General features: G+C 53.5%; 1 protein-coding gene across 1 annotated transcript; it reads left to right on the top strand.

Annotated features, from left to right (window-relative positions):
• The first annotated feature begins 19,000 nt into the window (after positions 1-19,000).
• On the top strand, positions 19,001-19,939 carry LOC142404068 (olfactory receptor 14A16-like). Its single transcript, XM_075490463.1, has one exon. The coding sequence runs from the start codon at positions 19,001-19,003 to the stop codon at positions 19,937-19,939; it is 939 nt and encodes a 312-aa protein (XP_075346578.1).
• The last annotated feature ends 5,477 nt before the right edge of the window (positions 19,940-25,416 follow it).

The raw sequence follows: 25,416 nt of genomic DNA, 5'->3' as shown, positions 1-25,416 counted from the left end.
GGAAACAGTGTTGATAACACAGGGATGTTTTCGTTCTTGCTGAGCAGTGCTTGCACAGCGCCAAGGCCTTTTCTGCTTCTCACACCGCCCCACCAGCGAGTAGGCTGGGGGTGCACAAGAAGCTGGCAGGGGACACAGCTGGGACAGCTGACCCCAACTGACCAAAGGGATATCCCATACCACAGCATGTCACGCTTAGCAATAAAAGCTGGGGAAAGAAGAAGGAAAGGGGGGATGTTTGGAGTGATGGCATTTGCCTTTCAAGGTAACCATTATGCGTGATGAAGCCCTGCTTTCCTGGGGATGGCTGCACACCTGCCTAGCCACGTGAAGTAGTGAATTAATTCCTTGTTTTGTTTTGCTTGCGTGCACAGCTTTTGCTTTACCCATTAAACTGCCTTTAGCTCAACCCACGAGTTTAATCACTTTTACCCTGCTGATTCTCTCCCCCATCCCACTGAGGGGCAGTGAGTGAGTGGCTGTGTGGGGCTTAGTTGCTGGCTGGGGTTCAACCACGACACCTGGAGAGGACAGAGGAGGGATCAAACCTCACCAACCAAGGGTTTTGTTGGACTGCAATAACTCTGATTCTTCAATGATTCAGACATTAATACTGGAGCAGAAAAGGATGGTCCCACTCATTTGCGCTTTCTCTTATCTTGTAGCTATTAAAAATGCCCGAGAGATAGTAAATGTGTTCATTAGAAGAAACAGGTCACATGACTATTTCCTTGTTTCACATCTCTCTGTTTTCAAAACCACTTCAAACCACACTGAGGCTGTAAAGGGAAGGTCTGGACTGTCCTGTTTGTGCTGACTGGCTAAGAGTCCCCGTGTCCAGAGCAGATGGGAACGGGCTGTGTCTCCCAGAGCGGTGCTTGTGCCAAGCCCCTGCCCCCCTTTTACTTGCCGAGTAAAAGGCACTCCATTTCAGGGGCGTCAATGCACTTTGCATTTACAGAACGCACGGAGCAGCCCTGCTTGTGGCTGGCAGACGGACAGGAGCTTGTTCACACACAGCAACTCAATCAGTTGCCACTGCCGGAGAGACCCACGGGTCACAAAGTGCCCCACCATTGTAAGGGGATCGCTTTTAAGGGAAGCCCAGCCTGACTAAAAATGAGGCTTCTGGGCATAAAAACGAGGCTTTGGTCCCTACAAGGAGGGGGTTGGACCCTAAAAAGAGGGGTAACAACCTAACCCTGACAAGAGTAACCACCCTTCCTGCTGCTGCCAAAAGGAGGAGAAAGTCCCTCGCCCATCCCATGCCCCAGCTTACACAAGCAAAAGCCCATGGACCGCAAGGAGGGCTCCGAGCCCAAGTCAGCCACATGGCGCATACGCGCAGCTCCCTAAGGATATACATTTCACAGCTTCCTCACTGGAAGCCTCCCCAGCACAGGTCATCTGTCAGCAATTCGAGGGGAAGAGAGGCCTCCAAGGAGCGGGGAGAAGAGGCCTGGGTTTTGTTCGAGCAGAAGACGCTCCTGAGAAGAGCGATTCCTGCCCTCCGGTCCTGGCCCTTGCATTAATCTCGCTATATTGCGCTGCAGATTTCTGGCTGCAGATGGAGCACAGCACAACTCCTCCTGCAGCCTTTCGCTCTTCCAGTGAGCAGCTTGAGCAGCACTTGGCCATCCCCATGGCATGCTGGGAGCTGCAGTCTGTCGCCCCACGGCTTCGCTCCCTGGAATCATCACCCTCTGGGAGTACTCAGATGACAGCTCCTCATTACATGTCCTGAGTGCAGCTTCCACCGACTGTCCCCTGCTACACACCAACAGCAACAGCACTGTCCTCTCCCCTGCCCATCTCCACGCTCGGCAGGAGCTGTTCACACAGCCCTGGCAGCTGGCCATGCTGCCTGAAAATTCCTGCTGTGCTGCTCAAGGCCATGAGAACTGTCATGCTACGGCTGTACCCACATCACTGTTCCTCGTGCTGAGGGACACTGCCCATTTCTGTGTATTCCCACCTGCCTACAGCCAGCTGTTGCCTTCTGTAGCATTTTGGAAAAGCACCCTTTTTTTTTCTGAATGCCTGCTGTGACCTCACTACAGGACGGGCCCAGAGTCCATGGCTGGTAAAGTCCATAGTGATGCAGAATTGTGTAGGGATGAAAAATACCCAGTAACAACAATTTCTGCTCTGAACTGGGGCTTAGTCCCTGTGCAAGTACAGCACCGATCCAGATATGAAACAGAGGGTGCCACTTACCCCCAGGTGCCACACACACTGTACCTTCTTCCATCGCCTCCTCTCGATGAACGGTTTTCCAGCCTCTTCCATCTCATCCCAGCTCAGATACCTGCTCTCTGGCTCAGGGCTGACTGGGGGCTGGCGACCCCCAGGGCAGCAGCAGGAACCGCTCTGACCCTGGCTGTGGGGTTGTCCCTGGGGCTGAGCACTTGGGCCCAGGACTGGTGAACTGGGCTATGGCGGGGCCCGTGGGCAGTGAGGTCTCCAGGGCTCCGCCCAGCCCATCCACACTGGGAGATACATAGACCAGAACCTGCAACTGCCCTGAACCCCCACACTCCAGACCGAGAGGCAGCCAATAAGAGAGTGAGCCCATGCTGAGTGACCCCTCAGGCTGCCAATAAGAGAGAGTATCACCTCAGGGGAGGGTGGGTCCCAAACCAGGGCACAGTGACAGCCCAGGCAGCCAATCAAAGGTCATCACCTCAGGTGCAGGGCAGGCACAGCAGCACAGCAGCCTGACCACCTGGGGCCAATCAGAGACAGCATCACCTCAGGAGAGGAGACTGACAGCCCTCCCGACCTATGCCGGCAAAGACCAATGGGAGAAGGCGGGGGGCTCTGCCGGCAGCCAGGCGGAGCTTCAACATGGCGGATGTGGGGCCTGCCCCGAGGCTGAGCAGCCCCCGGCCCAGGCCCGGGGACCCTCTTCCCCCCTTCCACCCTTCACCCCTCTCTCCCCTCTTTCCCCTCCCCCCCCCGCCCCAGCCACCCCCATGTTCCTGAACCCCCTGTCTTCATGGGAGCTGCCGGCTCACACAGAGTCAGTATCCTGTGGCCATGCCCTTAGACGGCAGCCATGGGCCACAGGGCTTCTCGCTGCCATTGCCGCTAGCCTCTAACTGGCAGTGATGAGGACGGGATGGTGAGGGCAGCGGGATGGCGGTGGGGTGGATGAGAATGGGTGGGGGCTGATTGCATGCCATGGGGCTGCCCGCCATCACCTCACCCACATCCCCTGACCGCAGCCCAAGAGCCCCGCAGCAGCCTGCAGGCTGGTGAGGAGGGGCAGGACATGGCCGCCATGCAGTGTCTCCTCCCTGAGATGGTGGGTTGAGTAGGGGGGGATGGTGGGGCTGGGGTCTTGCCCTGAAAGCAGGGGAGGTCCCAGGGCTGATGCTCTCCCCCTCTCTCCCCACAGCTACTGCACATCATCTCCTTGCTGACGCTGCCTGACCTGCTGAGACCGGGCCAGACCTGCCGCTACCTCCACGAGGTTGCGACAGCGAGGCCGCCTTGTGCCACCTCTGCACCCCTCTTGCCCGCCGCTGCCAGCACCCGGCCCTGCAAGAGGGCCGCCATCCTCAACTGTGACTCCACCATTGCCAATGGGGGGGATGGTGGCCCCTTGTCCCCAAGCAGCAGGCACACAGTCCTTTCAGTTCACATACACACAGGATAGAGAGTAAGATCACACAGAGAGATCGTAACCAAAAGATTTAATCAATATGAGTGCTGATCAGGCAGTTGATGGTCTCCTGCAGTTGCCTGGATCTTTCTCCCAGCTGCGAGGCCAGGGCAGCTAGTTTAGTAATTTTCTGCTGCAGCCTCTCTGCCTCCTTGCATGCTTCTGGGGAGCCTGCCTGTTCCAGGAGGTGGCTCTCCCTCTCAAGGACACTCTGTTGCCTCTCCAGGGCTTGCAGAACTTGCTTCAGGCGGGTGTTGTGCTCCAGGAGCTGGCTGCGTTTGCTGCCGAGCAGCACCACGTCTTCCCTCTCTGGCATCTGGAGCTGAGCACCTGCCACAGCCTTGCATGTTGTTTGCTGCCCTGTGCTGTGGCTGTCCGGCAGTCTTTCCGGTAGTGCCACCAGGGCCTGGGGGCCCTTTCTGCCTGAGGAGCAGGAGCTCTGCATCTCCTGGTGACCCTGGAGCTCAGAAAGCCCTTTGGGCTGGGCCATGCCTGGGGAGGCAGGCAGCTCGCCCTTGAACACCTGCAGGATGTATTTGGTGAAGAGTCTCCTCTCCAGCTGCAGCTGGTTCTGGAGGTGGCGGATGCAGGCAGGCTGGTAGCCATCTGTCTCCCAGGGTAGCCTGCTGAGGACATCCTGGAGCTTGCTTTGGGCCTCCCTGCCGCTCCTGGTGGGCCTCACCATCTCCTCAGCTAGCTGCTGCTGCAGGTCCCGTGCCTGGCGAACGGCAGCGGTGCACTCCCGCCGCAGCAGCTCCTGTCCCTCGCGGAGCTCGGCCTCCTTCCAGCGCAGCAGCTGGCAGGTCTCTGCCTCCCGCTGCCGCTGGTTCAGCTCCTGCAGCCGCCGCACCTCCAGAGCATGTTGCTGCTCCCACTGGGATTGCAGCCGGTCTGCCAGGAGCTGCTGCTCCCTCTCCAAAGCCGCCTTCAGCTCCCGGGTTTTGGCAGCAAAGCAGCGGCGCAGCTCTTGGGTGCGGAGCCGCTCTTCCTCCAGCTCAGCCCGTAGTGCTTCCAGCTCCCTCCTCTGCTTCTCCTTCTGTGCAAGGCTGCCGGGGCCTTGTGCTGGGCGCCGATGGGGCGAGGGGTGGCTGCATGGCACAGGCCCCTGGCCTGCAACACCCCGTGTCATGGCGTCGGCCAGCAAATGCTGCTGCCAAAGGTCACCAACGGCTGCGTTGCCTGGGTCTGTGAGGGGTGACAGACCCCTGACCCTGCTGCAGCCGCTACCTCCCTTCACTGTGCAGAAGCAGAAATGGCTGGGGTGGGCGAGTGTGGTCTTATAGGTGTGTCCTGCCTCGTGCTCACAGTGGGGGGGGGGTGTGGCCATATGGCCTTATATGGTATGTCCTGGCCTGAGCTAACAAGGGGGGGGTGGGGCCATATGGCCTTATATGGTATGTGCTGCCCCGCCCTTGCACACAAAGGAGGTGTGTGGCATTTAACATAAGAAAATTGACCCTGCAGACCATCAGTAGCAGAACTGTGCGGTGCCACGGAGAGGTAGCTCTTGATGGCCCTGGGAATCCCTGGGCAATGAGGGAAATGTTGGAAGTTGTTTCTCCCTCCTGGTGGGAGCACGCACCGGGGCTTTGTTGTCCGAGAAGCCCGTGGGGAGTGCTCCTGGCTGGATGCAGCTCCCTTGGCAGATGCTTGTGTTCCCCTCTCGGCCCCCAGCTCTGATTCGTGCCTTTCCCCCCAGCCAGGCTGTGCTGCCGGCTCTTGGGAAATGGGGGTGCAGAGGGTGGATGGTTTTCCCACAGCCAGGAAGTTCCCATCAGCCCGTCAGGGAGTTTTCTTGCAGTTACAGGTTTTAAAACAACCCAGGGAAGAAGTTTTCCAGGGAAACTTAACCCCAGAAAGTGCAGGGTTGAGCTCTGATTGCTCACTGCATGGATTGTGCCTGTCCTCAGCCAGGCACACAGCAGCTTTTGGATGAGGAATGGGGCTATTCCAGGCTGAAGTGAGCAATCAGGATCCCAGGTCTGTTTTGTTTAAGGGAATCAGGTGGAAATGTGCAGCTGGAGCCTTCTTGGTCGCTTACCCTTTTGATTTCAGTGCTGTCCTCTAGTCCGAACATTGCAGTGATTTTGCTGAGGCATAAAAAATAAATGGGGAAAGCAGATCTTCCTCACCCCCACACGCAGCTTCCCCTCAGCTCAAGGTGAACAAACAGAATCTCTGGGGGTGCGTTGTTTTATTTAAATGTGTATCACATATCAAGCATCAGGGGAGCTGTGTACAGCGAATGGCTGCAGGTGCCTGGGGCTTGACCAGCATCACCTGGAAGGGGAAAAGGAGGAAAAGGTGACCATGGGGACTTGTTCTCAGTTGGTCTGGGTCCCCGTTGCCCTGCACGCCCCCTGAGCCAAATGCCGATTCTGGCCAGTCACTCTGCGTCTCTCTGTGTCCCCTTGTGGTCAGGGCTGGGTGTGGGTGCAGTGGAGGTTCAGTGTCCTGAGCGAGCAGACTTGTCTTCAGCCATGGCCGTCTGTCCGAACGAGGGTGCTGATGTGCACTGGCCATTCCTCATTGCACACTGCTGGTGTGTGCCTTGCAGCTTCCAGCTCGCTGCATCTATGCCCGTGGCACGCTTATTGGAAACCTCATGTATTAGCAGAGCATTTGAAATGTCCTGATGCTGCTAGTCATTGGCTTTTTTTTCTCTCTTCGTGGAGGAATGTGAAGAAAAGAGAAAAATAGCTTAGGAATTGCTAAAACACATGCCTCAGGTTTTATGAGAAGACTAAACCAAGTGACCAGACCCATCCCCTGTGCCCGAATTCTTGCCATTTTAAGGTCAAAATCTTTAAAGATCCCTAGAAGGGCCTCAATTTATTAGCCAAGGAAAAAATAAAAAACCCTCGCTCTCATTGGATCAGGGACTTACAGAGTGTTTCTGGACACAGGGACCTCTTGTGGCACTGACAGTCACACTGGCTGACCCTGTGTTGTCCTGTCCTCCTGCAGGGTGGTGTGTGTTTATGTAATGACAGGAGCTTTGGAGGTTCTCAGGTGTAATTACAGCATAATAGTATGATTATTACTGTGGTAGTCTGAGGATTTGAGGGAAACAATATTTGGGGAGGAGAGGATACATTTAATTGGCAGTTAGATTTTTTACAACACAGCCTTTGTGGGTCACTGACAAGGTGATCGTGGAGGTGGTGGCTGAGATTGTGTAATGGAAATTCTTTTGTTCTGGAATTTAAGGCCAAACCGCCCTCTAACTGTCTTAGTCAGACTCCTGAATCTGGAACTACGTGGGTTTTTTTCTCAAAACTGGGGATAATTCAGATAGAGGGAGAGCCTGTTTGGAAGTTGTAGTAGTTTGGGGACAGAGGCCAGCTGGGGGCTGGTGCCCTTGAGGGTGGGGGCTGTTTGTGCCCCGTGCCCTTGGCCTGGCGCTCACAGCTGGGAATGGGTTTTCCAAAATGCTGCTGGAAGGAGCCAGATGTGGCCAGCCCTGGCAGGGCCTCAGGGTCTGCTGCCAAGCTGCCTTGGAATCAGCTCTTCCCAGCAGGACATTGCCCAGGAGTAACTTTGAGTGTTGCTGTTGTCCTTCAGGAAGCATGGCACACGGCAAGCACAGCAGAGCTGGGCCTGTGCCAGGAGAAGACTTTAATGAGAGCCGGGGCTGATGGTGACAGTTCCCAGCAGGTGTCCAGCTCAGGAAGATGCAGGTAAGATGGCAGAGAGGGGACACGGGCAGGCTGTGACTTCTCTTGCAGGAACAAGATTTAAGAGCAGAAGGGAGGCAGGACAAGTGGGCCCATGAGGTGAAAAAGTGCATTAGGAGCTGTCGCAGTCAGGATGAGAGCAGAGGGAGAAGAGAAGGAGATGCAGGTGACGTGGCTGGGACAATGCTTCCGAGGTAGCAAGTGCCACTCAAACAGAGAGAGAGGCAGAGGGATTGGGAGGTGGTGGAGTGGGTGAGAAAGGTGCCTGGGAGAGAGGAGAGCAGGGGGAGACGGGAGACAGAGATGGAGACGGAGGGGAAAAAGGCGTGGTGTTGGGAGTGAGGATGCTGCTGCTGTGCAGGTGGTTGTGAGGTCAGAGGTGTGTGAGGAGCTGATAGGGCAGGAGCAGGCCCCTGGCTTGTGCATGTGCTTGTGAGGTCAGAGGTGTCTGAGGAGCTGATAGGGCAGGAGCAGGCAGGTGTGAGCAGCCATAAAGGTGACTGGTTAGAAGGGGAAATGACTGAGCAGAAGAATGTTCCTGTGAGCCCGGGAGCTGCGAGCCTGGCGACCAGAAGCATCCTTGAAACGTGCAGCCGGGCGCTTTGCAGCACAGCGAGGTAGCGAGAATCCAGACACCTCCAGGTCATCTCTGAAGTGAGGCTCTGTCTGTTACGGTATTGTTCCCCCTTTGCGCTCTCTTTTGGAGTCGGTTCGGTATATCCACCCAGCTGTTGGTCAGCTGGGTCCCCTTGGGATGGGTTTGTCCTCTCCTCTGGGATGCTTTGGCCCTTTCTGAAAACTGTCTCATTCACTTTATACCAGCATTATATCTCCATATAGGTAGTCTATCATCAGTAGATCTGCTGCTATTTCAAGGTAAAGTTCCCTCCCTCATGATAAGTTTGGAGTCACCTGCAGTAGTATACACCTACTTGGTTGTTGCTGTTCTGTTGATTCTTGCTGAAAGATCGGTTGTTGTGATACGATTGATGGCTGCTCTTCTTGACTGCTGCTATGCTATTGATTGATCCTCTCTCATGGATGGCTGATAGAAATGGGAAGCAGGTCCATGGCCTGTAGCTCCCCAGGGCTCCTCACAGGCATCTCCAAAGTGTTCTGTTGTGCTGTGGAGGGAGCTGAAGTCCTGGGTAGCAGCCCCAGATTCCACCAGGGGAGACAGCCAAAGAGTTTGGTGTATGTTGGTGGCAGGGCCATGCCCAATAGCTCTGCGGAAGTCCTCCCAGGAATTTCCCAGAGTCTTTTGGTTTCCTCTGGAGGCAAGTGCATTCCCAGGTAGCAGCTCCAGAATCTTCTCAGGTAGCTACCCAGGGAGCATTGTGTATGTTGGGGGCAGGTCCATTTCTGTTTTCGCGTCAGGACTTTTCCCATACATCTGCTGTAGCGTTTTCATTTTCTTTACAGACAGCGAAAGTCCCAGGTAGCAGCATCACCATTTTCCTAGTTAGTTAGTTGAAGAGTTGTCTTTCTCTTGGAGACAAGTCCATGCCCGATAGCTCCTTAGGAATCCTCCAAGGAATGTGCCGAATGTTTTGGCCTCTGCTGGAGACAGCTGAATCTCACAGGGAGCTGTCCCAGAGTTTTCCAAGGTGGCTGCCCAAGGTGTTTTGTGTATGCTGGAGTCAGGTCCATGCCCAGTAGCTCTCTGGGGCTCCTCCAAGGCATCTCCAGGAGTATATGGGTTATCTCTTCAGACAGGGGAATTGCCAGGTAGCAGCCCCAGACTTTTCCAGAGTTGTTACCCAAAGAGCATTGTGTATACTGGGGGCATGTCCATGCCCCGTAGCTCCTTTCAGCTCCTCCCAGGCATCCCTGGAATGTTTTGGCCTCCCCTGGAGACAGTGGAATTTTGCAGGTAGCAGCCCCAGACTCCTCCAAGGAATCCACCCAAGGAGTTTTACCAATGTTGGAGGCAGGCCCATGCTCTGTACCTTGCTGGGACTCCTCCAAGGCAGCTTGGGAGCATTTTGACATTCCCTGCAAATGGCTGAATTTCCTGGGTAGCAGCCACAGACTCCTCCTTGATATAATTACCTGAAAACTTTTCTTCCTGTAGGACTCAGGTGCATGCCAGGTTGCTCCACGGGACTCCTCCCTGGCATCTGCAAGAGTGTTTTGGCCTTTGCAGGAGCTGGAAGAATTCCCAGGTAGCAGCCCCAGACTCCTCTAAGGTTGATAGCCAAGGTGTTTTGTCGATGTTGGAAGCAGGTCCATGCTCTGTACCTTGTTGGTCATCCTCCAAGGCAGCTCCAGGGTTGTTTTGCCCTTCCCTGGAGACAGCCGATGTCCTGGGTAGAAAGTGCATTTGACTCCTAGGTAGTTACCTGAAGAATATTCTTCATGTTGGAGGCAGGTCCATGCCTGGTAGCTCCCTGGGGCTCCTCTCAGGCATTCCCAGGAACATACTCATTTCTCTGGAGACGCGTGAATTCCCAGGAAGCAGCCCCAGACTTCTCTAAGGCAGCTACTGGAAGTAACATGTAACATTTACATAACATTAACATGACATTACAGTAATGTTACATTAAGTTACAGTAATGTTGCAGTAATGTTACATAACATTACATTACAGTACATAACATTACATTACAGTAACATGTAACATTTGGTAAGATGTTGGAGGCAGGTCAAGGCCAGTGGCTCCCCGGGATTCCTCCCAGGCAGCTCCAGGAGTGTTTTGGCCTCCCCTGGAGAGAGATGAATTTCTCAGGTAGCAGCCCCAGACTCCTCCAGGGGCTCCACCCAAGGAGTTTTGTCAGTGCTGGGGGACGGTCCATGCCATGTAGATTTCTGGGACTCCTCCCAGGCAGCTTAGGAGCTTTTTGGCCTTCCTTGGATATAGCTGAAGGCTCCGGTAGCAGCCCCAGAGTCCTCCTAGTTAGTTATGTGAAGAGCTTTCTTCATGTTGAAGGCAGGTCAATGCCCAATATCTCTCTGGGACTCCTCTCAAGCATCTCCAAGGGTGTTTTTGCTTCATCTGGAGACAGCTGAAGTCATGGGTAGCAGCCCCAAACTCCTCCTGGGTAGGTAGTTATTTTTATCCATGTTAGAGGCAGGTCCATGACTGGCAGCTCCCCAGGAGTCCTCCTAGGCATCACCAAGAGTGTATTCACTCCTTCTGGAGACATCTGACATCTTGGGTAGTAGCCCAATAATCCTCCCAGGTAAGTTGTTGAAGAGTTTTCTTCATGTGGAAGGCAGGTCCATGTCTGGTAGCTCCCCGAGGCTCCTCCCAGGTATCTCCAGGAGTGTGTTGGCCTGTGCTGGAGTGTCCTGAAAGCGTGGAATGCACGTCACTCCAGAGAGAGAAGCAGCAATATGTTGTATTGAGGTAGAAGAATAATTTGAGAGGGTTCAATAAATTCAATAAATTTAAAATCCATTCAAATTCAATAAATTTGATGGAATTTAACAAAGTTTAACAGTGGTTTACCACAGTTCAATAAGTTTGGTGGTAAGCTTCACTTTATTAATTACTGCTTGGAAGAAACATACACAGGAAACTCGGGTGAGAATCGAGTTAGAATGATTCACACAGAGACCGGAGTGGAAAGGGTAAGAAAGACCCTTCGGCTGAGTCACAAGGTTCATCTGGACCCTCCTGCTTTCTAAACTCCTGATCGAGCTTAGGTACGGCCGGGTCCAATCTTAGTCTCAGACTTGGACAATGGTTTATGTCTACTGGAATTACCTATACAAAGTTTATAGTAATTAACATTTAATAACTACATGGATTAGTAATGTTTCATGAGTATTAATTCAGCATGCTGTCGGTCACTTAGCAAAGATCTGCTGTTGGTAAGAGGTCTCTCTGCCTGGAGGAGCAACCTTGAGAGGTGTCCCAGCTCAAGGGGAGATCACCGCCATGCAGCCACGCTGCCTAGCAGGGAGAGCTCAGAGAAGGCTCACTGAGGCTGACACAGTTATGGAATAAAGTGGTTGGCTCGTAGTCAAATGACATGTGATGGGAAAGGTATGCATGAGAGTCCTTGTGCCCACAGCTTGCTTTGTTCCTTCATAAATGAGTCTTGGGAAAGCCACCCGCTATTCATGTGTTAATCGCAAGATCAGTGTTCCAAGCTCACAGGCATCGATGCTCACTGTGTCACTCTGCTCCTTTGTGGGTTTGCAGAGAACAGATTGGAACTAGAGGAGTTCTTGGCCTGGCTACAGCTCAGGCCTTCACCTCCTTTGGAGCCTGAACCAATCTACTGCTAATTTGGTAAAGGGGTTGAGTGCATACGTCACAGGGCTAATGGTTTTAAACTGATGGGGGCTAGATTTAGATTAGCTATTAGGAAGAAATTCTTTACTGTGAGGGTGGTGACACCCTGGAAGAGGTTACCCAGACAACTTTGGATTCTCCCTCACTGGAATTGTTCAAGGCCAGGTTGGAAGTGGCTTTGAGAAGAGATCCTGATCTAGGATCTCTTTGAGAAGAGATCCTGATCTAGGATCTCTTTGAGAAGAGATCCTGGCTTTGAGATCCTGATCTAGTGGAAGATATCCCTGCCCATGGCAGGGGAGATGGCACTAGATGATATTTAACATTCCTTCCAACCCCAACCATTTTATGATTCTATGATTGTGTGAAATGGAGGCCGTAGGGGATATAAAGATGAGGTCTTGCTCCGACAGGGGCAGACCTGGTGGGAAGACACCAGTCGAATTTCCTATTTGTAGTCTTGATTATGTCTTCTCTCCGTTGTAGAAACCGCTCCAAGAAAATGCCTGAACCCCAGAGGAGGCTGCAAGAACAGCCCTAAACAGAGAGCACTCTTTCTCCAGGCACTCTGATTTGAAAATTGGAGAAGGGGCTTCTTCCTCGCCGGCACCATCATATGCCCGTTCCTTCCTCAGTCAGTGGGGGGCCGGCAGCAAGCAGGAGGGTTCTGTGGGACCACAGAGTCTGCCTCGTAGGACTAAGGTAACTCTGGGGAGGTGGGTCAGGGCACCAGATGGACAGTGGATTTCCTTCGGGGATCTTGGCGTTGCTCTCTTTTCCCTCCCACACTGCAGCTTTCTTCATGGTTGCCACACTGCTCCCTCTCAAAGCATCCCGCCTGGATCCATCCCATTTGTCTGCCTTTGGCCCTCCTGGTTTTGCAGCCCTCCAGGAGAGCCTTTGGGAGGCCCCTAGCTGTGCCCTCACACAGCTTCTGGGGTTTCCCCACTGTTCTGGCCCTTTCAGGAGGACCTTTTCACAGCTCTCTTTTGTCCTGGTTTCTTCTGGGATACAGTTAATTTTCTTCCTAGTAGCTGGCATAGTGGTCTGTTTTGGATTTAGGATGAGACTGATATTGATAACACACTGATATTTTAGTTGTTGCTCAGTAATGTTTACACGAGTGAAGGACTTTTCAGCTTCCCCTGCTCTGCCAGGTGCACAAGAAGCTGGGAGGGGGCACAGCCAAGCTAGTTGATCCCAACTGGCCAAAGGGCTGTTGCATACCCTATGACGTCATACTCGGTATATAATCTGGGGGAGTTGGCTGGGGGGCAGCGATTGCTCCTCAGGCACTGGCTGGGTGTCAGTCGGTGGGTGGTGAGCGGTTGTATCACTTGTTTTTTCCTGGGTTTTGTTCCTCTCTCACTCTCTTGTTGTTTTCCTTCTCATTAAAATGTTCTTCTTGTTGTTGTTGTTCCAATTATTAAACTGTTCTTATGTCATCCCACGATTTTTCTTACTTTTGCTCTTCCGATTCTCTCCCCCGTCCCAGCGCGGGGGCAGGCTGAGCGAGCGGCTGTGTGGTACTTAATTGCCGACTGGGGCTAATCCACAGCCCCGGCTCCTGTTCAGCTTGGTGTCCCAGGTCCTTCTCTGCAGTTTCCCTCTCGCCAGTCAGCCCCAACATATCCTGGGGCATGGTACCGGAGCAGGACTTTGCACTTCCCTTGGATGAACCTGAGGTTCCTTTCAGCCCGTTTCTCCAGCCTGTCCAGGTCCCTCCAAACAGCAGCACACCAGTCATTCCTCCCAGTTCCGTATCATCATCAGACTTGCTGAGACTGCACTCTGCCCCGTCATCCAGATCATTAATGAAGGTGTTGAAGAGAACTGGACTCACCGTTGACCCTGGCGTACACCGCTGTTTGCTGGACTCAGGCTGAACTTCATGCCACAGTCACAACCCCTTGATCCCAGCAGTTCAGCCAGTCTTCAGTCCACCTCACCGTATACTTCTCCAGTCTATACTTCATCAGCTGGTCCAGCAGGATGAGGACATCCTCATCTGAGGGTACTGGAGAAACCTGATGTATTAATTGCAACATACGGAAGGGGGTGCTGAACCTCTCAGTAACTTTAAAGCACTGGGCTAGCTTAGCCCACGTTCCTTGTCCTAAATCTGTGGCCCAGGTACACCTATTTGTTCATGGACCCAAGTAGTGCCCACCTCTGCTGGAAAAAATGGAGGCCCAGTTACCCCAACCCTTATAGACCAGTGTGTTACATGGACTGGCCACATTCACGGTATTGATCTGAGAATGACAGTAACCCAGAACTGGACTCAAATTGGCCTTCAGTGCCTCGGTGTTGCTGAACCATGATCACAGCCCTCTCCCTTGTCCTGTGTGGGACAGGGACGGGATCGAGCAGTGGCTCAGAGACCCTGATCCACAGGCAAGAACAAGGTTCACTGGAGTGGTGTGACCAGTGAGGTGGTGACAATCTTCTGCCACAAGGCCAGTAAACCATAAGGCAAACCCTGACACTAACCCTCACCTTAACCCTAATTCCAGCCTAACCCTAATTGGTGTAGAAATACCAACACCTGTCTAACTACCACCTTAACATCGTATGAAGTTCAGATTCCCATGGTAATGTGATGTAAAAAAAGCAACAGACCAACAAATTTGGGTACAGAGGCAGCAAAAGTGGGGTGGCCAAACAAGCATACTAGTGTCACCTTGTCAGGCTTTTAGTTTTGATTCTCTAGTGAGAGCAGAGCGCGAGGCAATTCCCTAGGACAATTCACTCTGTTCACACTGTGCTTCTAAGATGAATGCATGAGTAATGCCCATCTGCTTTTTTTGGAAGCATGCATATGAATTATCAGGGCTCCTCCTGTGTTTCCAGGCACTCAAACCATAAAAAAAAAATGTTGAAGAAAGCAGAGAAGAATATCTCTGTCATTTCCTAAAGGAAAGGGAAACAACAGCACTGGCTACATCGGGCATCAGCTTCCTGTGGTACTGGGGAACTTCCGATGTGTTCCTTCATTTGAGTCTGATCTCTGGACTCTGTGGCAAGAGGCAGAGGCAAAAATCACCTTTTAGGGAGAAGCAGTAATATATATCCCTTCTCATTTTTGTGTGTTTGTCTGGTTTTGGGGGCTTCTGTGTGCATGTGAAAATCAGAGAAGCCAGCCTTAGTACTGATGGCTAACACTTCCAGTGGAGCACCATGTTTAATGGCGCTTTAAAAGCCCTCCATTAACAACTACAAACTTCTGCATCACAATGTGCCTGAGCTTTTTAGACTTTACCTTCATGAACAGATAATTGAGCCCTAGAACTTGACACAGGAGAGATGATGCATTGGGCATCCCACTCCCAAAGCACTTTTCTGGTCTTCTTTTGCCTGCTAGTTTCTGCGCGATTGGGAAATGACACCTCTAAAGCCTAGCAGTAGAGTGCAAAGGGAAAGAAGTGACTTCTTAATCCCAAGGGAGTGATTCTTCTCTGGGGCATGTGGGCATGATGGAAGGCAGCACTTGGGGTAGGTCTTGCTATCCCTGGCTTTGCCAGTATTAGTCCCATTATGTGTGTGACGGGTATGTGCATTGAGTCTTCAGAACTTCAGGAGCCAGGGATACCAGAATCCCATCTCCTTGGTGACCCAGTGAATGTCAGCCATCACCGACTTTCACAAGCCACTCTCCTGAGCTCAGTGTAAGCCTTCCTTAGCTACCGTCCCGGGGTTCAGTCACGATTCAGCATCTCGGGGCTGTTTCCTCCTCTGTCAAGGATGTTGTCCTTCTCCTACTCCAATCCCCAACATGAGCAACTGCTTAGTGGGTAAGAGAGCTAAACGTGAGAATGAGCTCCAGCACGGGGCTAGCATGATGAAGCAGGATGCTAATGGCAAGCTGCAGGTCTGTGACAGTGTCCCTCCTGCTGTCATGCTCAGGAGATCCCCACCACCAGCAGCCTGCTTCCTCCCTGGTCCAGTCCTGCTCCCCAGGACAGCATTAGGGTCCTGGCCCTGGGGCTCCTCTTGTAGCTGCGGCTGCCCCAGAAGCACAGCAGCCTGCCCCAGCTGGACACACAGGAACGGGATGCTCTTTTTATTTCTCCCCTCCACGGCCATGGTGCCCTGCTCTTCTCCCTGGACATCCCTTCTCCCCAGAGAGCCTTTCCCCAGGTGAGTGTGTCCATGCTGGCCTGGCTGTTCGTTCCTGCACCCCTGACCATGCTCCCCACGGGGCCCTGAGCTGGCGGTGCTGCTCTGCAGAGCGAGGGGGCTGTGGTGCCCTGGGGCCATGGGGTGACCCTGCAGTGGCCATGCTGGGAAGGGTGAGAAGCAGACCCAGCCAGACAGGGATCACTGCTGCTGGGCCCCTTTCCACCTCCCACTTCCCAGCTGGCCTATGGCCAAGGAAGGTGCTTAGGAGGATCATGAGACGTTTCCATATGACATCTCCTCAGCCACCTCCAGTGTCTCCTAAAGAGCCTGTACATCACAGTCCCCAAAGCTGTGCTACCTGTCCCACCACGTCACCACAGTGGTTCCCTCAGAAGCTCTGTCATGGACTAAGGGGCTCCCGACCCTCCTGGCTGTGTCCCAGGCTGAGGGCATTGGTGCACATTTGGGCTGCAGCAGCTCAGCAAAGACTTCTCATGGAGAAAACAGGAACCAAGCACCCAGCACCCCACGTATGCAAAGGCTTTGCTTCAGAGCACAGACATGCTGGGAAGGATGGTAGGTGGCAACGTAAGGATGAAATGAGATGCTCGTGAAGACAACAAACCCTGCAGTCGCAAGGCCAGAGGAAAACAGGCCTGGGCCATGCCAGCCTTGCAAGAGAGGAGTTTGCTGCCTGAGGGGACTCTGCAGCACCTTGTGCCAATCTCCAGGAACACAAGGGACCCCTGAGAAAGTCCCTGGGTGAGGTAAGGCTGCAATCCGGCCAGACTGTGGACATCAGTGGTGTGGGGTTTTCTTCATATGATCACAGGTGGAGGTGGGTAGAGGACAGGGGAGAAGAGAACTGCCAGGGGCTGAGAGTATAGGGACATGAGTGGAGACCCTGGTGTGATGTGCCTCCCAATCTTGCAGCAGCCCTGGGTGTAGATGAGATGGACCTTGCCTCCTTGCCGGGGTGTTGGCATTCCGGTGCTGGCAAAAAGGCACCGGACCCCTTTGGGAGGCCCTGGTGTGTCTGCCCAGCCCCCACTCCAGCGGGACATGGCTTTCCTGGAGGTCCTGTGCCATATTTGCCAGCCACATGCAGTTGCGCTGGGCACCCCAGGCACCTGGCATGGCACTAGAGGCCTTTCTTATGCCCTTAGAAAGAGCCTTGCAATGATATCGGTGCCTGCAATGCTTCCTTGCTGCACCGTCAGAGGGACAGGGCATGATGTGTCTCTGGGTGCAGTGCAATGCAGAGGCTTCCTGGAGCAGCCTCCTAAAGCAGGCATAGCCCGTGTCTAAGAAGATCTGCCAGGAAGGCTCTCGAGGCTCCTTCGGTGTTGAGGAGGACATGCTTCAGAGCAGGGCTTCCGTGCCGCGCCGTCAGAGGGACAGGGCATGACTGCTGCCTTCTCCCAGGAACAACCGCAGGGGTGTGAAGCCGGGTGTGCAGGCAGGGGTGCCCAGGGCTGTCCTTCCGAGCAGGGTCCCTGTGCCCCTGGGTGCTGTGTGCCACGGCAGGGAGTCTGCTGCCTGCCAGAGTCAGCACTCAGCCTGCCCGGGGAGCTCCCCATGGCTCTGCAGGGAGAGGCTGTGGGTGGAAGGAGCCACCCCCGTCAGGGCAGGGTCCTTCTGCTGTCCAAAGGGTGCTGCATGGGTCAGGGCTGCTCACAGCTCCACATCACCCCCAGGACATTTCCCAGGGGACTTTTCAAGAAGCGTATCAAGGCAGGGGCTACCTTCTGTAAAGGTGTTTCCAGTTTCCTGCTGTGCTGGTGGTGGTGGTGAGGAATGGTGATGGTTCTTTCAGTTTTGGACGAATGACCGAGACTCCTACAGCATTACAGTGAGTTATCAATAGGTTCCCAGGAACCTGATAAAGTCCCTTCACCCATTGCTTTGCCTACAGAAAGCACCAATGTCACCTCTATGGTGTCTTCAGGATTCATCTGAGGTGCTCCTTAGGACTTGCCAACACACAGATGGCCCTGGCCAGTGCCCTGCTGCCAGGAGGAGTCTGCAACGCAGAGCTGAAGCACCCAGTGCGTGGGATGGGCTCTGTGAGCACTGGCAGGGAGGAGACATGGGGACAGAGAAACGGCTCCTGGCAGGGACAGCTCCAGGCAGCAGAGACAAGGGCAGGGACTGAGAGGAAAGTGCTGACACAAAGGCTGAGGGGGATCTGGGCACCTCCCTGCCAGCCCTTCAGTGAGCATGCCTTTTCCCCAGTCAAGGCCCCCTGGGCTCTTCTCCCACCCAGCAGAGCCTCTGCCCTCAAGGTCAGGGCTTCCAGGGCAGGAGTTGCCTCCTCTGCAGCAGAGGAGACTCTCCCAAGTGCCTGTCTGTCCGTCCTGGCCCTGCTTCCCTTGGCACAAGCACTGAGGCATTTCTCTTGGTTTCCCCACCCCTCCCTGGTGCTGCTGCTCTTGTTTTCAGGCTCTCTGGGAAAGGGGGTTTCAGCTGCAGCTCAGCAGCTGATCCTGCAGGTCCTGCCATGCTCATGTTTCCGTGGGTGCAAGGCGGCTCTGTGGGGCACTGGGCAAAGCAGTCCATGGCATGGGGATAAGGCTGACTGCCCGTTAAGGACACCCCATTTTTAGGGCATCCAGAAGAGCACAGCTCTTCCCTGGGGAGGGGAGGGTGGAGATCATCTGCCCTTTCAGGCTGGATTCAGCTGTTCCCAGCAGAATCCAATTTCCTTTCAGGGGAACATCTGAGTGTGATCACCATCCAGACCAAAGAGGTGAGAGCCAAGGACAGCTGGGAGCAAGACTGATGGACAGACCAGCTCTCCTCCATCTGCACTAAGGGTCTGTCCTTCTGCCTCTCAGGACTCTCAGTATAGCACTTGTGGTGTAGCAGAAATGCCAAGGATTTCTGCCTTCAGAAAACACTCCCCAGATGTGAGAGGGGCAACAGGAGCAAAATAAACAAAACAAAAGCCCTGCACCTTGCTTCTGCAGTTGGGTGAATTGGGAAGGACAATGCTGAAAAGCTCTTTGAAATCATGAGTAACTTGACCCTGAGATCACTCCTGGTTCCTGTTTAGCTGTGGCTGCACAGCAGGACTGATTCCTCCACAGAAGAGTCCCCTGCTCCCCACTACACCCCAACCCAGCACAGACCAGAGCTCAAGCCAGGGAGCTGCACGAAGGCCGTCCTGGAAAGAGAGAGGCCACGAGGGCTGTTTCTCTGAGACATGGAATAGTTTTTCCTCAGAGAAGTCTCTCCTCACTTGTCACTGCCCTTTCCTCCTTGACCAGGCCCTTTGCACAAACTAAGCAGATGTCCAACAGCAGCTCCATCACCCAGTTCCTCCTCCTGGCGTTCATGGACACACGGAAGGAGCTGCAGCTCTTGCGCTTCTGGCTCTTCCTGGGCATCTACCTGGCTGCCCTCCTGGGCAACGGCCTCATCATCACCGCTGTAGCCTGTGACCACTGCCTCCACACCCCCATGTACTTCTTCCTCCTCAACCTCTCTGTTCTTGACCTGGGCTCCATCTCCACCACTGTCCCCAAATCCATGGCCAATTCTCTGTGGGACACCAGAGCCATTTCCTACTTGGGGTGTGCTACTCAGGTATTTTTCTTTCTCCTTTTCTTATCAGCAGAGTGTTGTCTTCTCACCATCATGGCCTGTGACCGCTACGTTGCCATCTGCAAACCTCTGCACTACGGGACCCTCCTGGGCAGCAGAGCTTGTGTCCACATGGCAGCAGCTGCCTGGGGCAGTGGGTTTCTCAATGCTGTGCTGCACACGGCCAATACATTTTCCATACCACTCTGCCACGGCAATGCCCTGGACCAGTTCTACTGTGAAATCCCCCAGATCCTCAAGCTCTCCTGCTCACCCACGTACCTCAGGGAAGTTGGCCTTGTTGTGGTTAGTGCTTTTCTTGTTTTGGGATGTTTTGTTTTCATCGTGCTGTCCTATGTGCAGATCTTCCGGGCTGTGCTGAGGATCCCCTCTGAGCAGGGACGGCACAAAGCCTTTTCCACGTGCCTACCTCACCTGGCCGTGGTCTCCTTGTTTCTCAGCACTGCCATGTTTGCCTACCTGAAGCCCCCCTCCATCTCCTCCCCATCCCTGGATCTGGTGGTGGCAGTTCTGTACTCGTTGGTTCCTCCGGCAGTGAACCCCCTCATCTACAGCATGAGGAACAAGGACCTCAGGGATGCTCTGTGGAATCTATTTGAATACATCCTACTTCAGCATCAATAAGATGCCCATCATCTTCATAGCAGTCCCAGGGTATCTCAGGAAATGCCAAAACTTTGTGCTTTGGTTTGGTTTGGTTTTTTCTTTCTTTCTTTTGTCCTTCTTTTGTTTATAGCTTTGATGTTATAATTTCCCTTTATGTAATACTATTATGGCCCTCCTGCTTTTTTTTTGTTTTGTTTTGACCCAAAACCTCTTATACATAAGGAGCCAGGCTCCCTTTGATAAACACAATAAAGAAAACAGCAGAAAAGTATTTTCCTCAGCACCCACCACTTCTATCTTGTGTGGAAAAGGACAACAGCAGGACCGGGTCTTTTCCGTGCTGGTGTCTCCTCACTTCCCCCCTGTCCTGCTGTGTCCTTGCTTTTGTGTAAGCCCTAAGGTCTCATGTAACTTGTGACAGTCCTGTTGCCTCCACAGTGGCATGCCTGTGGCTGCAGGAGGAGCAGGCCATGTGAGCCACTGTGTCAGAGCTGGCTTCCCTGCCAGCACCACCGTCACCAAAGGGGCTCCTCAGGACAGGGCCAGACGACCGGGTGCCTCTTCCAAAGCTGGTGTCAGGAATACAGCCAAGGAGCTGCTCCCAAAACAGGCCTCTTGCTGTGCTCATTGCCTCTTGCTGGGGTAATCAGAGAAATACCACAAGGACCATTCCATGGGACCCCCTTCAATTGGCCAATCTGCATGAAAAATATGGGCAGAAGCCTGGCGAGAGCGAGACTGAATATCTGTGGTGTGCCTCCTTAACCGGAGGAGAGCATATGATGTTAGAGCAAGGCAAAGCGGATGGCTTTGGGGGACCAGGAGTGTTCTTGAACGAGGGAGCAGCCCCTAACGCTGAGCCACACTCCATTACACGCTGAGTAGCTTATTGGGCAGGGGCACAGAGCCTTGGCATAGAGGGGAGCCACTGCTATGCCAATACGATCATGAAGCGAGCTTTCTACTGCCGTTACAAAAGCAGCCTGCCTGCAGGCTGTGAACGACAGGGGTGCACATGGTAATTACCCTCTCTCTGCCCGTGTAGACCCCCCAGCCATGAGGCCCCTGCTAAGGGGAGCCCCTGCTGCCTGACAATCGTACCTCATTGCAAAGAGGGATGAAATAAGACAAAACATACAACATCACGCTCAGGAGGGTCAGGGCAGCCAAGCCCAGCTTTGACCCATCCCGACCTGGGCAGACTTAGTGCACAGCACTGTAAATCATTGTCGAGAAATGGGGAGGGATGAACCGACACCAGCAGAACAATCCCAAGCTGATGCAGACAGCAGAGTAAGTAAGTACGTACTCCGGCAACTAAGATGAACTCCCCAGAACCCCAGACACTTTCCGTGATCTCATGAACCCCCTGATGGAAGCTCATCAATGGGATAACACAGACGGCTCTCTTATCTATGTCCCAATGGCCTGTCAAAGATTACTAGTAACATTTTCAATATACATGGGAGATAAAATGTTAATAATTTCGAGTTTGGATGCCCAAAGAAGTAGTGTTAAGGCTGCCCAAGAAAGGGTTAAATAACAGGATTTACAGGCCAAAGTGAAATGTTCCCCATAGCTAAAGTAAACTTGTGATTGCCAGGGGAGAAAAGGACATCAAGGCACCAGTTAGCAGTAGTTTCAGGGAAGGAAAATGGTTTGGGCTTTGAGGTATGACAAGGACGAGTTTGGAAAGGACTGGACAGTGGTGTTTGGTCTTGTGGCTGCCGGGAGTGTCCTTGGTTAGCGGAGTGAAAATGAGCAGCTCCCCATGGGTGTCAGTGAACTGGCAGAGTTCACTGCTGTGAGCTGCCCCCACGCTGCCTGACTCAACAATAACCCATGTCCCTCACTCTCCTCTCTCTGCCGCTGCTGGGATGGGTATTGTGGAGGTCACAGCTGACCTAGAAAAAAGACACCTTATCTCCCAAACGCACTCCCCATATAATTCCCCAGTGTGACCAGTTATAAAACAGATGGGAGATGGTGCCTAACTATAGACTACAGAAAGTCAAATGCAAACACCGCTCCTCCTACAGCCACTGTCCCAAACACTGGTACATTAACTGCCACCTTCCAAGCTGCCACTCACCCCCAGATGGTGGTAGGCGATGTAAAAGATATGTTCTTTATGGTGCCGCTGCAGGCGGAGGAGAACAGAAAACTTGCTTCTACCTGGGAGGGGATACAATTTATTTTTAATTGTAAAGTACAAATAGACTTGTACTCAATTAACTTGATCTCCTTCTACAAAAAGGTGATGCACTTAGTGGATGAGGGAAAGGCTGTGGATGTTGTCTGCCTTTGACCATGTTTCCCACAGCATTCTCCTGCAGAAACTGGCTGCTCATGCCTTGGAGGAGCATGAGGTTCTCTGGGAAAACAACCTGGCGGGATGGCCAGGCCCAAAGAGTTGTGGTGACTGGAGTTAAATCCAGTTGGCGGCCGGTCACAAGTGGTGTTCCCAGGGCTCAGTTCTGGGGCCAGTTCTCTTTAATAACTTTATCAGTGATCTGGATGAGGGCATTGAGTGCACCCTCAGTAAGTTTGCAGACAACACCAAGTTGTGCGGGAGCGTTGATCTGCCTGAGGGCAGGAAGGCTCTGCAGAGGGATCTGGACAGGCTGGGTCGATGGGCTGAGGTCAACTGTATGAGGTTCAACAAGGCTCAGTGCCGGGTCCTGCTCTCCCTATGGGATATGACTGCAGTCGTTCATATGAACACTTCTATAAACTGCCATGAACATACTGAGTGGGAAAAGGTTCTTTTGGCCTTTATTTGGGCAGCAGCTGTCATTTCACTTGGCCAAAGGAATTTCCTACCAGGCTCATGTATGATCCCTGAGATGTTGCCCTGTCTCTATGAACTTCTCCATTAGAGCTTGCAGTTGCCTGCATGTATCTTGGGCCACCACTGGCAACTCATCTGTCACCAGGTATTTGCATCTGAACACCTCACTGCTGCCCTCCATCTGCATTAATTAGCAAGGGAGCTGAGAGAAGGAGCTCCCATGCAGGTGCCTATGTTGTGCACTCCTGGACAGAGGCCAGAGGAATCCCACCTCCTGTGGGTTTGTGGCAGGCATGGGAGGGAGCTGAGTCTCCTTCAAATATGAGGAATGGAAACGCAGGATGAGATGCTCCATGGACTCAGCTGAATCCCTTCCCTCAGCAGGGGTAAGGGAGATCCCTGCCTGCCACTGTCTGAGAGCCCTGTCTAACAATGAGACCAAAAAAGGTGATATTTAGATGGAACTTTGTCTCTGAGAGGAGAAATGACTCTGCTGGAAAGAAGTGTCTCTCCCCAGGTGAGGGAGGGAACATGAGTGCTGCCTTCAGCCTGTTTCCCAGCAGGTTCCCCTGCAGCCCCAGGGACACCTGGAGGGAGCCCAGAGGGGGCAGAGAAAGTGCTGCCTTGGGCTGGTCCTCTGCTGCTGAGCTGGGCTGGGCTCCTGGCATGGAGGGAGCTCCTGGCAAGCGGGCAGCGCTGCAGAGAGACAGCTCTGCCCAGGAGCAGCTCCTCTGCAAAGGGCAGCAGGGCTGAGGGCACTGCCTGCAGGCACTGAGGGGGGTGAGGGAAGTAAGAGAGAGTTTAAAGGCAGATGGGAGTGGGAGGACAGAGGAGAGCTCACTTGCAGAATAATCTTCACAGCCCTCTACGTGGTAAGTCTCTGCCTGCAGGGCATTGCACCTGCAGCTCCTGGAAAGATCTCCTAAAGCTGGCACATCCCACAGCCTACGGGATCTGCCAGGAGGGCTCTCACAGTTTCCCCAGTGCAGAGAAAATGACTGGCTTTGGAGCAGGGCTTCCCTGCTGCACCATCAGAGGGACGGGGCATGTCGGCTGCCTTCACCCGGGGATGGCTGCAGAGTGTGAAGCTGGGGGTGCACCCAGGGGTGCCCAGGGCTGTCCTTCAGAGCAGGGCCCCTGCACCCCAGGGGCTGTGTGCTGGGGCAGGACCTTTGTCTCCTGCCAGGGTCAGCTCTCAGCTTACCTGGGGAGCTGCCAGCAGCAGTGCGGGGAGAAGCTGTGGGTGGAAGAAGCAACTGCTGGCAGGAGAGGGTCCTTCTGCTGTCAAGAGGGTGCTGCATTGGTCAGGGCTGCTCACAGCTCCAGATCACCCCCAGGGCATTTCTGAGGGGACTTTTCAAGGGGAAGGTCAATGCAGGGACTACGTTAAAGATAAGGAGCTTTCCTGAATTTGTGTTTTTCATTTCCTATTTGGGGGGCACGGGGAGGTGGAAAAAGGGATCTCTCAAGTTTGAAGAAGTCACTGAGACTCCTGAGCTGTAACTCTGAGTGATCAGTAGGTCTGCCACAAACCTCCTAGAGTGCCTTCAGCCACTCCTCTGCCTATGGACAGCACCAGCTTCACCTCTGCTGGACCCATCAGGGTGTTTCTTACCTGCGCTGTTCCACCTGCAAACAGGACCATGCATGCAGCCAGTGCCCTGCAAACAGGCAGGTTTGTGTAGGGCCAGGGGGAGTGCACAGAGGTTGGGATGGGATCTGTGAGTGCTGACAGGGAAAGACATGGGACAGGGAAACACCTCCCAGGAGGAAAATCTCCAGGCAGCAGAGATATGATCAGGGAATGAGAGGAAATGAAAACCAGAAATATTGTGGGAGGGAGAATTCAGAAGTCTCCCTATGATCCCCTCCGATGCAGACTCCTTCCCCTGAGCAAGCCCCCTCGCCTCCTGTCCCAGCCAGCAAAGCCTCTGCCCTCAGGGCTGTGGGGTCCAAGGCGTGAACCACCTCCTCTGCATCCAGAGCTCCAGCAGAGCCGTGCTGCAGCTCTCCAGCCACGTGTCCATGTCCCTCTGCAGAGCACAGGGCTGAGAGCAACTGCCCAGTAATGTGAGTGTCTGGGAAGTGTTGTGCACAGCTGGGTGAGGGTAATGCTGTCCTGAGTGCCCGGCTGTCTCTCCACGTGCCTCTCTCAGCTAGACCATCACTGCATTTCTCCTTGTTTCTCCACCAGTCTGTGATTGTTTTCTTGTTCTTGCTGTCAGGCTCTCTGGGGATGGGAGCTGCAGCAGCCGAGTCAGGCACTGCTCTTGTGATTCCTCCCACGCAGGTGAGTCCATGGGAATGAAGTGTCCAAGCTCTCCTCTAACCTGTGGGGCTGTGGGCAATGCACTCTGTGTCATTCCCCAGCGAATGAGCTGACTATCCCTTACTGAGATACCATCATTAGGACCCTTGGCTATCTCCTTGGGGTGTCCTTCCAAGCACTGAGATGCCCTCCAGGATGCAAATCTGTCCTATAGCATCTTGGCGTTACCTGAATGCCCCATGGAGAAGCAAAGAGATGCTATGACCAAGGAAATGCTGCTGGGTTGGTGAAATGGACCCTGTGTGTCCTTGGCTACAAGTGGGGTGCTGAGACCTTGAGAAAAGGTGAGACACGTAGAGCTCGGCAGTGAATTTCTCTGCTCTCAGCAGTGCCTGGTGTCTTTTCAGGTTAACATGTGAGTGTGATTACCCTCTG

Source organism: Mycteria americana, unplaced genomic scaffold, assembly GCF_035582795.1.
Source record: "Mycteria americana isolate JAX WOST 10 ecotype Jacksonville Zoo and Gardens unplaced genomic scaffold, USCA_MyAme_1.0 Scaffold_68, whole genome shotgun sequence".
NCBI classification, from domain to species: domain Eukaryota; kingdom Metazoa; phylum Chordata; class Aves; order Ciconiiformes; family Ciconiidae; genus Mycteria; species Mycteria americana.
Note: the sequence above shows the minus strand (reverse complement) of the source record. Positions and strands in the feature narration are given on the sequence as shown.

Excerpts from the sequence above, each read along its gene's own strand:
- LOC142404068 (XM_075490463.1), top strand. The coding sequence starts at position 19,001 with ATGTCCAACAGCAGCTCCATCACCCAGTTCCTCCTCCTGGCGTTCATG.